Raw genomic sequence first — 17,124 nt, forward strand, 5'->3', positions numbered from 1 at the left:
TTTGTGAATATAACCTTGGTAGAGCATATTCACGTACTGTTTATATTTTAACTCAGCTTTATCTATGGCTGACATTGCTGTTTTCTCAACCTTTGTTGAACAGTTAGTATAAGCAGTTTCAGATTCTCAAGTATATAACTGTTTATTTACTTCAGATGTATTCATTTAATTATGTTTACTATATCTATTATTATGATTTCGAAAATATTTTATTATCTCTATCTTGATAGGATAATAATTTGTTTGATTTCTATTTTCTCCACTATTGTTGGAGATCTAGAATTTTTTTCTGCCCTACATTAAGTCCGGTGATGTAGATCAGTTGGTAAATGTCCTGAATACAAATGTTGTTCTAGATCCAAGGGTCTATGATTCATATTCCGGCAGGGTTATTACAGCCCTCTGGCCTTTTAAGGTCAATTTATTGTACACCATTTATTTGGGTAATAATAACAACTGTTTTTTTCAGCTGCTAATTTGGTTACTTCCGAATGTAAGCACTGAAAAAGCGTTTTTTGTATCCTTTTGGGAGAAAAATGCTATATATTTACTAGTTATTAGACTGCATGAAGGTGCGGTTCTCTAACCTGTCCTTCTGGTGGGGGGCAGACTCAATTGTTTTTGGATCAGTCCAAAATCTATATTATTCTTAGGGTTTGAATAGATTTTCAGAATGAGACCTTCGATGGGAAGAATCTTTCTTTCTCAGTACACAATGAATTCTTTTCAGCGGTGATTATGCCAGTTCTTTTTCAGGAACTGGGTTTGGGTTTCTATTCAATTCCATTGTCCCAAAGGAAAAGGGTTTATTCAGTCCATTTTTGGATCTGAAGACTTTTCTATTGTTTTGCTAGAGTTTCAACTTTTATGTTGGCTATTATAAGGACTATTATGCCTTTTTGTTAAGGTCATTTCATGTCCACTCCATTTTTCAGGATGTTTATCCTCATATTTTAATTTCGTTCAGATCACTTGTAGATTCTGAGATTTTCTTTTTTAAATAAGCTTTACCAATTTGTCAGTAAGGTATGGTGGTGCTTCCTTATTTGAATGGTATCTTGGTATTAGCTTTAACATTTTCTTTTATTAAAGATGGACAGATAAGCTTAGCATACTAATGCACTGTGGCTGAGCTCTGTAGCAACCTGAGGGTTGCAGATAAGATTCCTGGTGAGGTTGATTTAATGAGCAGCATTTTGAGTCCCTTACGGGTAATTCGACACACAAGTACCCAATACATGCAGTATTCATTTATATGGATCTTTCTTTTTTGGACTCTCTTATGAATCAACTAAGTTTTGTTTCTTCAAAACATAGATAGAGGATTTAATTTACACTTCTTTTTGGGTTTTTAGATGGATTCTGTGTTCATGTCTTTATCGGACAAAAGTCAATTGTAATTGGCGTTAGCCTGTTTAACTTACAGTCTGGAATATTTATTTCAGTCGCTATGTGCATGAAAGTCTTAGGTCTCATAACTGCAGCATCGGGCGTGGTTCCTTTTGCTCGTTTTTCACTTGAGATCTCTTTTTGCTTTGCATACTGAATCTATGATACAAGGATTATTTTCAGATATCACAGTTGATATTCTTAAATCCTAAACACTTTCTCTGTTTTTGATGATTAGTCTATCATTGTTTTATTCAGGGGGCCTCCTTTTGTTCGTCCTTCCTGGACTGCATTCTTAATGGATGCAAGACTTGCAGGTTGGGGAGCTGTCTGAGGGTATTTGACAGAACTAGGGGTTTGGAAACTTCCAGAGAAGAGTTTTCCAATCGTTATTTTGAACCCGTGCTATTTTCAGAGCTCTTTCAGGCTTGGCTTCTTTTAGGAGAGAATTTTTCTTTCAGACAGACAATATCACAATTGTGGTATATGTCAAGCATTTAATAGGGACTCACAGTTCCTTAGCAATTAAGAAGTATCTTGAATACGTTTTTAGGTGGTTTTTATCTCCTGTCTAATCTTTAAGATTTTTATCTCTTGTTTAGACATTTGGGAGATGGATTATATCAACCATCAATCTTTACATCTGGGAGAGGGGTATCTCTATACAGATGTGTTCTCTCAATTTCCCAGGTACCTTTTTAGGTCTAGGGATCCTCAGGTGGAAATTGTGGATACATTAGCAGTGTCTTGGTTTTTGCCACCTGGCTACATCCTTCCGCTTCTGTTTTTTTTCTTCTAGGTGTTCTTCAAGATCATATTGGAATAGTCTCATACGTTTCTGATAGCATCAGAATGGCCTCTCAGGTTTGGTATGTGGATCTTGTTCGGATGTCTAGTTGCCATCCTTGGCTGCTTTTTCTTTGGCCAGCCCTCTTGTTTTAGGGGCAATTTTTCCATCGCGTTTCAAATTACTAATTTGAAGGTATGGAAATTGTTTAGTGTTTAGTCATAGAGGTTTCTCTGACTCAGTTTTTTATCACTATGTTGCAGGCTTATAAATCTGTTTTAAAGAACATTTATTATAAGGTTTGGTAAATCTATATTTTATAGTGTTCTTTTCATAAATTCTCTTGGCATTCTCTTAGAATTCCTAGAATATTTCAGTTTCTTCAGGATGGTTTGGTTTAAGATTTGTCTGTATTTTTTTGAGGCACATCTTTGTTTTTTCTGTTTCTTTTTATAAGTAAAGAAAAGTTTATTGTTTTTACAGATATTTACGGTTTTGTTCAGACTTCTGTTCATATCTGCTATTTAATCAATTTCTCCTCCTTGGAGTCTTAAATTGTTTTTTTAAGGCTTTGCAGGCTCTTCCGTTTGAGCTATGCATACTTTGAATATTAGACTACTTTATTGGAAAGTATTGTTCATTTTTAAGCTTTTGTTTTTTAAAGCTTATTTAGAGGCGGGACAGTCTTCGTTTCAGAGAATCACAGCTCAATCTACTAGTTCAGTGGCCACTTCTTGGGCTTTTAAGAATGAAGATTCGGTTGTTTAGTTTTGCAAAGCAATAACTTGGTTTTCTTTCCATACATTTACTAATTTTACTGTTTTGATGTATTTGCTTCTTTTGAAACAATTTTTGGTAGAAAAGTTCTTCAGGCAGCCCTTTCAGTTTCTGCTTATGTTTTAATTTTTTTCTTTAATTTATGAGCAAAGCTTATTTTTTGTGTGGATTTAATTTTTTTCAGCGGAAATAGCGGTTTTTATTTTATTCCACACATCACTAGCTCATGGACTCTTGCCAATTACATGAAAGAAAACATAATTTATGTAAGAACTTACCTGATAAATTCATTTATTTCATATTGGCAAGAGTCCATGAGGCCCACCCTTTTTATGGTGGTTATGATTTTTGTATAAAAGCACAATTTTATTTCCAGCTCCTCTTTTTGCATGCTTTTTTTACTCCTTATTTTATCACCCACTACTTGGCTATTCGTTAAACTGAATTGTGGGTGTGGTGAGGGGTGTATTTATAGGCATTTTGAGGTTTGGGAAACTCCTGGTAGGATTGTATATCCCAAACGTCACTAGCTCATGGTCTCTTGCCAATATAAAATAAAGGAATTTATCAGGTAAGTTCTTACATAAATTATGTTTTCTATATGTTTTGGGTCTTTAAATACATGTTTGTTTATTTAAACACATACACAACTAGACAGTATGTTCCCAGGGGAAAACCGGGGCCCTCAGGTCCTTCAGTGTTCAGTTTTGTTTTTCTACTATGTGTTTAAATGAAATAATAATAAAGATAACAAAGCTCAGACATAATGTTTACAATATAACGAAGCTTTGTGTTATTGCCATGCACATAACATAAAACAACACACATAACACTTACCCATATTATAGCTTCTCTAATCAAAAAACAATGCTGGTCTTCATGAGTCACAGGACATACAGGAGCCAAAAGGCTGTTTCTGTTAAAATAATACAGAGGTGAGTTATTTTCTTCCAAATCAACATTTTACCTTAAAGTGATAAAAATGCCATTAATAAAATGTGCATGGTGCATTTTAATTAAATAGAAGTATTTTTGCAATATACTTCTATTAACAAAAAAATGTTTCTAGACCAAACTGTTTTACAGCAGCATATGTACATATGCTGTGAGGGGGAAACTATACTGCAGTACTAGATTAAACAACTTTTACTTAAAGTGATGGTAAATTTCAACGATTAGCTAAAGCTATACAGAATGGATGTATTAAATTAATTGGACCTTCATTCATGATTTTAATAAAATGTAGGCTGTAACCTAATTTTCTGGCCACCCATCGCAAAAGTATTTTTTTTCCCAGAGGTGACGTTTTTACTGTTTTCAATAGCAGCGCTTGTCATACGGCACTCAAAAAAAAAAAAGTTTCAAAGGGTGTTCAGAGCCGTATGGCTAGCACTGCTATTGGATACGAAGTGAAAACGTCACCTCTTGAAAAAAAATTACATTTGCGGTGGGCGGCCAGAGAAGGGCAATGTAAGCAAACAATTAAACTAATCAAATTAGGTTACAGCCTATATTATATTAAAATCATGAATGAGGGTCCAATTAATTGAATACATTTCTTTATGTATAGATTTAGCCAAACGTTTAAAATTACCATCACTTTAACAATTGTAGAGTCAGTCATATTCATGATCAGAGGAGTACAATGTTTCTGTAATTGGAGATATGTAAATTGGCACAAATGGGTAGAAAATGTTATTTAACATTAGGAAAATGTAAATAATATAGAAAATATATGCCCAGCCACCCACATACATTTAGTGAAGATCAAACCCACATGAAAATAGTGAGAGGAAGATAAATGCTGCTGTTTACTTAACTTTATGCAAGAATACTTTTGTAACAAATAATGCACAGCTGGGAATAATCACATGGCATATTTATTTAATTAATACAAACTAGAAATGAGCAAACACATAAATGAACAATGCTCAAGTACAGCGTAGAAATGAGCAAACATAAATTAAACCATCTTCATACAACTTATGCAAGATTCCGTCTCTTGGGATATTGTACGTTCCATATTCAATTGTGAAGACAAACATAGTAGGTATTTTATTAAACAAGAACAGTGCACATCACAAAAGTACCAGCATCACTATAAAGTGGCCCAATAAACATCCACACACAGTGCAGGGGGACACAGGGAAATTGGCTTTAATTTGTGCCAAATAAATATTCTGTTATTAGAGTGTCAGCCTTGGGTTTTAAATAATACAAGCTTTGCAGATAACACATTGCTGTTGTTATGGAAACAAACATGTCTTCTATAGTAATAGGGTGTAACCATAACGACAAAGAGCCGGTTATTTGGTTAGACAAGGGCGCGCCTCTTGGGAACAGATCACAGTTATGTGAATGGACATTTGCCTGTGGCATTATACATAGCAGGGTCAGCCAGCCTAGTCTATTAGCAAATAGCAGCCCACTCAGTGTCCCTGAGAAAGGTCAGTGCCAACAAAATGTACCAGCCTGTCAGATCTGTACCCTCAAGAGCCCTCATCTCTTGTAAATACAGTAAGAACATTTACATCAGATCTATGGTTTTTACCATCTAGGTGGGACATGTTCACTGCACTCAATGAAAACATAAAACTGCTACAGGGAGTCTATGAAAGAGCATATTATAACTGGTATCATTGTACAGAAAGAAAAAACAATGGAGTACACAATGAGTATGTGTTATGCCTTATTGTATTGTTATTTACCTCTGCAGACTGTGCGAAGGAGGCAGGAGTGTGTACGGCATAGATTATGTACCCTATATGCCCAAATATGAAACCTCAGATCAAATGCATGACCCTCGTAACTCCATTATATGGACATGTATTGTCATATGGACAACAGAAACCTCAGAAAAATGTATCAAGTCACATGGTCCCCAAATTCAGACAGAGCATACAATTATAAACAACTTTTCAATTTACTTCTATTACCTAGTTTTCTTTGTTCTTTTGGTATCCTTAGCTGAAAAGCATACCTAGGTAGCCTGAAGCGCAGCAATGCACTACTGGGAGCTAGCTGCTGATTGGTGGCAGCACATAAATGACTCTGTCTCGTCATTGGTTCACCAGATGTGTCAAGCTAGCTCCCAGTAGTGCATTGCTGCTCTTTTAACAAAGGATATCAAGAGAACAAAGCAAATTTCATAATAGAAGTAAATTGAAAAGTTATTTAAAATCAAACTATATGTTCCAATACAAAGAAAAATTATGCTTGTGAGGTGTATGACTGTCCACCAGTAATGCAGTGGGAGTTCTGCTGATCAGCCAGTGAGCAATCAGTCCTTGAGGCCCAGTTGTACATAGGGTTGCCAGGTGTCCAGTACTCAACTGGACAGTCTAGTATTTTTAACGGCTATCCAGAAAAATTGTCACAAAATAATAGAAAATTAAAAGTCCATGATTTCTAAATGTATAATGCCTCCTACGTCTCAATGCATTACATATATGGAGCAGAAAAAAAGTGATAGCCAGTAAAGGGGATCATCAAATCTTTACTGTTTACATACTGGCAACCAAATTAGTGCTGCAAAATCTGTTGGCCCTCTACCAATAACTGATAATAATAATAATAATTATAGATGTGTGTGTTACTGGCAGCCAAGTTGTGAAAACTATTTATGGTAGGATCAAGCGTGTAGTGTATGTTAGAGCTTTTGCTACCTACAGATTGCCCAGTACTGTTATGGGGGAAAGCATGGTCAACTCTAGTTGTACAGAGCCACAAACTTCCTGATAACACAAAAATCAACATAAACAGCTTTACCTTTTTTCCTGAAAGAATATTTTAACATGTATGAATAGAGGTATTTCATATGCATGATAGAATGTGTTAAAGTGATCTGTCCCTTTAAGTGAGATCTCAGCTCAGATACATACTATCAAATATCCTTTAGTCTGTTACCTGCTTATGTGCAACCTCAGGACATATACAGGGCCCCTGCAGCCAGACCAGATATGACACCTGAAGCCCCTTATCTTCTGCAGCTGCTGGAGCTGCTGCATCACACACACAGGGGCTCGAAGGGGGGAGGGAATGTTATAAAAGCTCACGATTCTGATACATTTACTTTTATAGTTATGAAATTCACTTCATTCTCTTGGCATCCTTTAATGAAAGGCATGCCTAGGTAGACTCGGAAACAACATTGAACCACTGGGAGCTATAGCTAATGACTGGTGCTTGCACAGGTATACCTCATCACTGGCTCACCAGATGTCATCAGCTAGCTCCCAGTATTGCATTGCTACTCTGGACCTCAATGTGTTTAAAGGGACAGTCTACTCCAGGATTGTTATTGTTTAAAAATATAGATAATCCCTTTATTACCCATTCCCCAGTTTTGCATAACCAACACTGTTATATTAACCCCTTAATGACCGACGACATGCAGGGTACGTCCTCAAAAAAAATACAGTTAACGGCTGAGGATGTACCCTGTACGTCAACGGACTGGGAAAGCGGTGGAAGCGATCCTGATCACTTCCAGCTGCTTTTCGGTTATTGCAGTGATGCCTTGATATCGAGGCATCCTGCAATAACAGTCCTTGGCCATCCGATGCACTCTGTGGCCCTCTGCACCGGACATCGATGGCCGGTATCGTTAGTGGGTGGGAGCTGGTGTGGGAGGTGGGTGGAGGCCATCGATGAGCCTTGTGATGTGGAGGGGGTCGGGGTCGTGGGCAGCCGGGGGCGTGTGCACAGGAAGTGAGGGAACCGCTAGACTACAGAAAAACTTTAGTTAAAAGTGGGAAAAGGGGGGGGGGGAATAAATAACAAAAAAAATCAGGGAGTGGGGGGTTAGTCTGGGGGGGGGAAGCTACACTACAGAAAAAAATCGGGAGAAAAAAAAATAAAACCCATTTTTATTTTTGAAAACTGGGTACTGGCAGACACCTGCCAGTACCCAAGATGGCCCCCAATAAGGCAGAGGGGGAGGGTTAGAGAGCTGTTTGGGGGGGGGAATCAGGGAGGTTGGGGGCTAAGGGGGGATCCTACACAGCAGCATATGCAAATATTAAAATAATAAGTAAATTTTATTTTAGTACTGGCAGACTTTCTTCCAGTACTTAAGATGGCAGGGACAATTGTGGGGTGGGGGAGGAAAGAGAACTGTTTGGGAGGGATCAGGGGTGGGATGTGTCAGGTGGGAGGCTGTTCTCTACACTAAAGCTAAAATTAACTCTGCAAGCTCCCTACAAACTACCTAATTAACCCCTTCACTGCTAGCCATAATACACGTGTGATGAGCAGCGGGATTTAGCGGCCTTCTAATTACCAAAAAACAATGCCAAAGCCATATATGTCTGCTATTTCTGAACAAAGGGGATCATAGATAAGCATTTACAACCATTTGTGCCATAATTGCACAAGCTGTTTGTAAATAATTTCAGTGAGAAACCTAAAATTGTGAAAAATGAAACGTTCTTTTGAATTTGATCGCATTTGGCAGTGAAATGGTGGCATGAAATACACCAAAATGGGCCTAGATCAATACTTGGGGTTGTCTACTACACTAAAGCTAAAATTAACCCTAGAAGCTCCCTAATTAACCCCTTCACTGCTGGGCATAATACACGTGAGGTGCGCAGTGGCATTTAGCAGCCTTCTAATTACAAAAAAGCCATATATGTCTGAAATTTATGAACAAAGGGGATCCCAGAGAAGCATTTACAACCATTTATGCAATAATTGCACAAGTTGTTTGTAAATAATTTCAGTTAGAAACCTAAAGTTTGTGAAAAAAATTGTGAAAAGTGAAGAAAAAAATGTATTTGATCGCATTTGGCAGTGAAATGGTGGCATGAAATATACCAAAATGGGCCTAGATCAATACTTTGGGATGTCTTCTAAATATATACATGTCAAGGGATATTCAGAATTTCCTGACAGATATCAGTGTTGCAATGTAACTATCGTTAATTTTGAAAAAAAAGTGGTTTGGAAATAGCAAAGTGCTACTTGTATTTATTGCCCTATAACTTGCAAAAAAAAAGCAAAGAACACGTAAACATTGGGTATTTTTAATCTCAGGACAAAATTTAGAAACTATTTAGCATGGGTGTTTTTTGGTGGTTGTCGATGTGTAACAGATTTACAATGTATCACACATTCAAATTGTATACAGTTCCATAACAACATTTTACCTTACAGTAATAGCAATGTCAGTAATAAAATGTACATGGGTGCATTGCAATTAGATAGAAGTATTTTTTCCGATATACTTCTATTAACAAAATAATGCTTCTATACAAAATAATTACTGTTTTACAGTGGCATATGTAGATATGCTGTGAGGGCAGTCAGCAGTCTCTTATATGACACAAATTTAGTCTTTACAGACACAATATACACCACCGCCAGCTCTTTAAGCTTGAATACTTGTGAAAGGGCCCTCACAGCATATGTGCGTATGTCAAGTAACAATAGGTACATTTTTTCTCTGTTCCTTCTTTTTACAAGCCAAGCCAGCACAGCATATCAACTTTTAAATTCCAGCCTCATTTGTCTATGGTATGATTTCAAATAATGGATGGGTTTAGTCTGTAGAATGCTGATTTGCTGCTATATGTCTGAGTGAGACGCTTAAGATGCTAGGTCTATGTCTACATTATTGCATTCAAATCCTTATTAATATGAGCACTGAACATGGGAATGCGCGGACCGCGTATGTAATGTAACTAAATCCCTACGAGAAAGTACACGGGATATAACGCTCTGTAGTAAAAACAGAATTTATGCTTACCTGATAAATTACTTTCTCCAACGGTGTGTCCGGTCCACGGCGTCATCCTTACTTGTGGGAATATCTCTTCCCCAACAGGAAATGGCAAAGAGTCCCAGCAAAGCTGGCCATATAGTCCCTCCTAGGCTCCGCCCACCCCAGTCATTCGACCGACGGACAGGAGGAAAAAATAGGAGAAACTATAGGGTGCCGTGGTGACTGTAGTTAGAGAAAATAATTCATCAAACCTGATTAAAAAACCAGGGCGGGCCGTGGACCAGACACACCGTTGGAGAAAGTAATTTATCAGGTAAGCATAAATTCTGTTTTCTCCAACATTGGTGTGTCCGGTCCACGGCGTCATCCTTACTTGTGGGAACCAATACCAAAGCTTTAGGACACGGATGAAGGGAGGGAGCAAATCAGGTTACCTAAACAGAAGGCACCACGGCTTGCAAAACCTTTCTCCCAAAAATAGCCTCCGAAGAAGCAAAAGTATCAAATTTGTAAAATTTGGCAAAAGTGTGCAGTGAAGACCAAGTCGCTGCCTTACATATCTGATCAACAGAAGCCTCGTTCTTGAAGGCCCATGTGGAAGCCACAGCCCTAGTAGAGTGAGCTGTGATTCTTTCAGGAGGCTGCCGTCCGGCAGTCTCGTAAGCCAATCGGATGATGCTTTTAAGCCAAAAGGAAAGAGAGGTAGAAGTCGCTTTTTGACCTCTCCTTTTACCAGAATAGACGACAAACAGAGAAGATGTTTGTCTGAACTCTTTTGTAGCTTCTAAATAGAATTTTAGAGCACGGACTACATCTAAATTGTGTAGCAAACGTTCCTTCTTTGAAACTGGATTCGGACACAAAGAAGGTACAACTATCTCCTGGTTAATATTTTTGTTGGAAACAACTTTTGGAAGAAAACCAGGCTTAGTACGCAAAACAACCTTATCTGAATGGAACACCAGATAGGGCGGAGTACACTGCAGAGCAGATAACTCAGAAACTCTTCTAGCAGAAGAAATAGCAACCAAAAACAAAACATTCCAAGATAACAACTTAATATCTATGGAATGTAAAGGTTCAAACGGAACCCCTTGGAGAACTGAAAGAACTAGATTTAAACTCCAGGGAGGAGTCAAAGGTCTGTAAACAGGCTTGATCCTAATCAGAGCCTGAACAAATGCTTGAACATCTGGCACAGCTGCCAGTCGTTTGTGTAGTAAGACAGATAAAGCAGAAATCTGTCCCTTTAGAGAACTCGCTGATAATCCTTTATCCAAACCTTCTTGTAGAAAGGAAAGGATCTTAGGAATTTTTATCTTATTCCATGGGAATCCCTTGGATTCACACCAGCAGATATATCTTTTCCATATTTTATGGTAAATTTTTCTAGTTACCGGTTTTCTGGCTTGAACCAGAGTATCTATCACAGAATCTGAAAACCCACGCTTTGATAGAATCAAGCGTTCAATCTCCAAGCCGTCAGCTGGAGGGAGACCAGATTTGAATGTTCGAATGGACCCTGTACAAGAAGGTCCTGTCTCAAAGGTAGCTTCCATGGTGGAACCGATGACATATTCACCAGGTCTGCATACCAAGTCCTGCGTGGCCACGCAGGAGCTATCAAGATCACCGAGGCCCTCTCCTGCTTGATCCTGGCTACCAGCCTGGGAATGAGAGGAAACGGTGGAAACACATAAGCTAGGTTGAAGGTCCAAGGCGCTACTAGTGCATCCACTAGAGTCGCCTTGGGATCCCTGGATCTGGACCCGTAGCAAGGAACCTTGAAGTTCTGACGAGACGCCATCAGATCCATATCTGGAATGCCCCATAATTGAGTCAATTGGGCAAAGATCTCTGGGTGGAGTTCCCACTCCCCCGGATGGAAAGTCTGACGACTCAGATAATCCGCCTCCCAGTTTTCCACACCTGGGATGTGGATCGCAGATAGGGCGGCAGGAGTGATCCTCCGCCCATTTTATTATTTTGGTCACTTCTTTCATCGCCAGGGAACTCCTTGTTCCCCCCTGATGATTGATATAAGCAACAGTCGTCATGTTGTCTGATTGGAATCTTATGAATCTGGCCTTTGCTAGTTGAGGCCAAGCCCTGAGAGCATTGAATATCGCTCTTAGTTCCAAAATGTTTATCGGGAGAAGAGACTCTTCCCGAGACCAAAGTCCCTGAGCTTTCAGGGATTCCCAGACCGCGCCCCAGCCCACTAGACTGGCGTCGGTCGTGACGATGACCCACTCTGGTCTGCGGAAGCTCATTCCCTGGGACAGGTGGTCCAGGGTTAGCCACCAACGGAGTGAGTCTCTGGTCTTCTGATCTACTTGAATCACTGGAGACAAGTCTGTATAGTCCCCATTCCACTGTTTCAACATGCACAGTTGTAATGGTCTTAGATGAATTCGCGCAAAAGGAACTATGTCCATTGCTGCAACCATCAACCCTACTACTTCCATGCACTGAGCTACTGAAGGACGAGGAATAGAATGAAGAACTTGACAAGCGTTTAGAAGTTTTAACTTTCTGACTTCTGTCAGGAAAATCCTCATTTCTAAAGAATCTATTATTGTTCCCAAGAAGGGAACTCTTGTCGACGGAGACAGGGAACTTTTTATATGTTCACCTTCCATCCGTGAGATCTGAGAAAGGCCAGAACGATGTCTGTGTGAGCCTTTGCCTTTGAAAGAGACGACGCTTGTATTAGAATGTCGTCCAAGTACGGTACTACTGCAATGCCCCTTGGTCTTAGAACCGCTAGAAGGGACCCGAGTACCTTTGTGAAAATCCTTGGAGCAGTGGCTAACCCGAATGGGAGGGCCACAAACTGGTAATGTTTGTCCAGAAAGGCGAACCTTAGGAACTGATGATGTTCTTTGTGGATAGGAATATGAAGATACGCATCCTTTAGATCCACGGTAGTCATAAATTGATCTTCCTGGATTGTAGGTAGAATCGTTCGAATGGTTTCCATTTTGAACGATGGTACTCTGAGAAATTTGTTTAGGATCTTTAAATCCAGAATTGGTCTGAAAGTTCCCTCTTTTTTGGGAACTACAAACAGATTTGAGTAAAATCCCATTCCTTGTTCCGCCGATGGAACTGGGTGTATCACTCCCATCTTTAACAGGTCTTCTACACAATGTAAGAATGCCTGTCTCTTTATTTGGTTTGAGGATAAGTGAGACATGTGGAATCTTCCCCTTGGGGGTAGTTCCTTGAATTCCAGAAGATAACCCTGAGAAACTATTTCTAGTGTCCAGGGAGCCTGAACATCTCTTGCCCAAGCCTGAGCAAAGAGAGAGAGTCTGCCCCCTACTAGATCCGGTCCCGGATCGGGGGCTACTCCTTCATGCTGTTTTGTTAGCAGCAGCAGGCTTCTTGGCCTGCTTACCCTTGTTCCAGCCTTGCATCGGTTTCCAGGCTGGTTTGGTTTGTGAAGCATTACCCTCTTGCTTAGAGGATGCAGAATTAGAGGCCGGTCCGTTCCTGAAATTACGAAAGGAACGAAAATTAGACTTATTCTTGGCTTTGAAAGGCCTATCTTGTGGGAGGGCGTGGCCCTTTCCCCCAGTGATGTCTGAGATAATCTCTTTCAATTCTGGCCCAAAGAGAGTTTTACCCATGAAGGGGATATTAAGCAATTTTATCTTGGATGATACATCTGCTGACCAAGACTTTAGCCAAAGCGCTCTGCGCGCCACAATTGCAAACCCTGAATTTTTCGCCGCTAATCTAGCTAATTGCAAAGCGGCATCTAAAATAAAAGAATTAGCCAACTTAAGTGCGTGAACTCTGTCCATAACCTCCTCATATGGAGTCTCTCTACTGAGCGACTTTTCTAGTTCCTCGAACCAGAACCACGCTGCTGTAGTGACAGGAACAATGCACAAAATGGGTTGCAGAAGGTAACCTTGCTGTACAAAAAATTTTTTAAGCAAACCCTCCAATTTTTTATCCATAGGATCTTTGAAAGCACAATTATCCTCGATAGGAATAGTAGTGCGCTTGTTTAGAGTAGAAACTGCCCCCTCGACCTTAGGGACTGTCTGCCATAAGTCCTTTCTGGGGTCGACCATAGGAAATAATTTCTTAAATATAGGAGGGGGGACAAAAGGTATGCCAGGCTTCTCCCACTCCTTATTCACTATGTCCGCCACCCGCTTGGGTATAGGAAAAGCGTCGGGGTGCACCGGAACCTCTAGGAACTTGTCCATCTTGCATAATTTTTCTGGAATGACCAGGTTGTCACAATCATCCAGAGTAGATAACACCTCCTTAAGCAGTGCGCGGAGATGCTCTAATTTAAATTTAAATGTCACAACATCAGGTTCAGCCTGTTGAGAAATTTTTCCTGAATCTGAAATTTCCCCATCTGACAAAACCTCCCTCATGGCCCCTTCAGATTGGTGTGAGGGTATGACAGAGCAATTATCATCAGCGCCCTCCTGCTCTTCAGTGTTTAAAACAGAGCAATCGCGCTTTCTCTGATATGCAGGCATTTTGGATAAAATATTTGCTATGGAGTTATCCATTACTGCCGTCAATTGTTGCATAGTAATAAGCATTGGCGTGCTAGAAGTACTAGGGGCCTCCTGCGTGGGCAAAACTGGCATAGACACAGAAGGAGATGATGTAGAACTATGTCTACTCCATCTGATGAAACATCTTGGGCAATTTTACTATCTGTGGCAGTACTGTCCTTACTTTGTTTGGACGCTATGGCACAATTATCACATAATTTTGAAGAGGGAGACACATTGACTTTCATACATATAGAACATAGCTTATCTGAAGGTACAGACATGTTAAACAGGCTTAAACTTGTCAATAAAGCACAAAAACCGTTTTAAAACAAAACCGTTACTGTCTCTTTAAATTTTAAACAGAGCACACTTTATTACTGAATATGTGAAAAAGTATGAAGGAATTGTTCAAAATTTACCAAATTCACCACAGTGTCTTAAAGCATTCAAAGTATTGCACACCAATTTTCAGAGCTTTAACCCTTAAAATAACGAAACCGGAGCCGGTTACAGTTTAACCCCTCTACAGTCCCAGCTACAGCCTTTGCTGCGACTTTACCAAACCCAGGGGGGAATACGATACCAAATGAAGCCTTCTAGGAACTTTTCCAAATACTTTCAGATCCTCACACATGCATCTGCATGTCTTGCTCTCAAAAGTAACTGCGCAATAATGGCGCGAAAATGAGGCTCAGCCTACAACTGGGAAGGCCCTTCCTGACTGGAAAGGTGTCTAACACAGTGCCTGACGTTAAAAAACGTTCCCCAAGTTTATAAGTGTGAATTACAAGCATAAACATGTATAAAATGCCCAAATAAAGCAATCGATTTTGCCCATAAAAGTGTCTACCAGTTTTATAGCCCATATTAAGCCCTTTATTCTGTTTGCTTGACTAAGAAAATGGCTTACCGGTCCCCATGAGGGGAAATGACAGCCTTCCAGCATTACACAGTCTTGTTAGAAATATGGCTAGTCATACCTTAAGCAGAAAAGTCTGCTAACTGTTTCCCCCAACTGAAGTTACTTCATCTCAACAGTCCTATGTGGAAACAGCAAACGATTTTAGTTACTGTCTGCTAAAATCATCTTCCTCTCACAAACAGAACTCTTCATCTTTTTCTGTTTCAGAGTAAATAGTACATACCAGCACTATTTTAAAATAACAAACTCTTGATAGTAGAATAAAAAACTACAACTAAACACCACATACTCTTAACCATCTCCGTGGAGATGTTGCCTGTGCAACGGCAAAGAGAATGACTGGGGTGGGCGGAGCCTAGGAGGGACTATATGGCCAGCTTTGCTGGGACTCTTTGCCATTTCCTGTTGGGGAAGAGATATTCCCACAAGTAAGGATGACGCCGTGGACCGGACACACCAATGTTGGAGAAATTCTCTACAGAATTATCCGGTGCTGACTGTCTTCGTGACAGTAATTTTGAGGTTCCAATCTAATACAATTGCATTTGGTCCCATCGAAATAACACTGGTACTTATGCCTCGCCAGAAAGTTTCTAGTACATGACATGACAATTAAATTATAACACGTAAAAACACTGGGTAGAAACTTGAATAAAGCGGCGCAATTATTGAGATGGTATTAAGTTGAATTGTTGCGATCGTGTGGTAACATATATATAATCCACTATTATGAATATCTTATGTGATCCGTTCTAAGATCGTAACTACAGTTCAGTGTGGCAGTAATACTAGCAGTGGTTCACAGACTTCTGACAGGGGGCGTGTTTGTGTGGACGTATCGGAAGCGGTCTCCACACACTACCCTATCCAGTTCATCAGCACATCAGTATTGAATGGAAATAACAACCAATGCATACCATAGGCTATGAGTGGGGGCGTGTGAAATAAACGCTTGTGATTTGTAATAGCGTTAAAGCTGAAAGTTTAAAAAGAGGCTGTAGCTGACATTCGGCTTGTCATTTTTTATCTAAGACACATTGAAAAAGGCCTGCTTAACGGCCGAAACGCGTTTGTGTGGGGTTTCTATAATCCAACATATATATATTTTTTGCCACCTTACTTGACTGCGTGTACATTAAGCCACCAGTGTTTTCCCCTGTCACCTGAAGCCGAAGTATCCGGTTATCGGCCAGGAATACAGGGGGGCTTCACTTGGTGGTATTGTGCAGCCTGTTAGGTGTTTTGTATATATATTTGGTGTGAGTGATTTTATATTTTCGATAATGGTGTGTGAGCTAGTGATTTTTATCACTATTTATGTATTCTATTTATTTTAAATAGCAACAAAGCTTATAATTTTAAATACCTCAATAGACACTTTATACTAACTGTCTTGATACAACATATTACAATAATAGGAGTTTGAGTGCTAGCAATCCCCTCTTGGTCCCTTATCTCTCCCTACCCTGTATTGTTATACTATTTAAAGGGGCAGCACCAAGGTTTTACACATACCTCTAATACTTTCTATAATTACTTTTGACACTGTGCCAATTTTCTGCCCTAAATTGTTTACCTTTTATCTAAGCCTCTGCAGACTGCTCCTCTTATTTCAGTTATTTTAACAGACTTGCATTTTAGCCAATCAGTACTGACTCATAAATAACTCCACGGGCGAGAGCCCAATGTTATCTATAGGCACACGTGAACTAACGCTGTCGAGCTGTGAAAAACTGTCAAAATGCACTGAGGTAAGAGGCGGCCTTCAAGGCGTTAGAAATTAGCATATGAGCTTGCCTAGGTTTAGCTTTCAACAAAGAATACGAAAAGAACAAAGCAAATTTGATGATAAAAGTACATTGGAAAGTTGTTCAAAATTGCTTGCCCTATCTGATTCAGGATACTTTCATTTTGACTAGACCGTCACTTTAACTCATTTGCAGGGATTAAAACCAGTTATACAGTATAACTTATAAACACTAAAACAATG

General features: G+C 39.5%; 1 protein-coding gene across 6 annotated transcripts in view; it reads right to left on the reverse strand.

Moving 5' to 3' along the window:
• The window catches only part of RALGPS1 (Ral GEF with PH domain and SH3 binding motif 1), a 1,173,485-nt gene that overhangs the window by 938,871 nt on the left and 217,490 nt on the right, over positions 1-17,124 (reverse strand). For all 6 annotated transcript variants that reach the window (XM_053695590.1, XM_053695591.1, XM_053695594.1 and 3 more), the window contains one exon: positions 3,791-3,869. Coding sequence is in view for 1 of the 6 variants with exons in the window: in XM_053695589.1 (XP_053551564.1) it covers positions 3,791-3,869 (79 nt within the window). In the remaining 5 variants the exon portion in view is untranslated. The remainder of the gene's footprint in view (positions 1-3,790; positions 3,870-17,124) is intronic.

The sequence above is a fragment of the Bombina bombina genome, chromosome 12 (assembly GCF_027579735.1).
Source record: "Bombina bombina isolate aBomBom1 chromosome 12, aBomBom1.pri, whole genome shotgun sequence".
In the NCBI taxonomy this organism is placed as follows: Eukaryota; Metazoa; Chordata; class Amphibia; order Anura; family Bombinatoridae; genus Bombina; species Bombina bombina.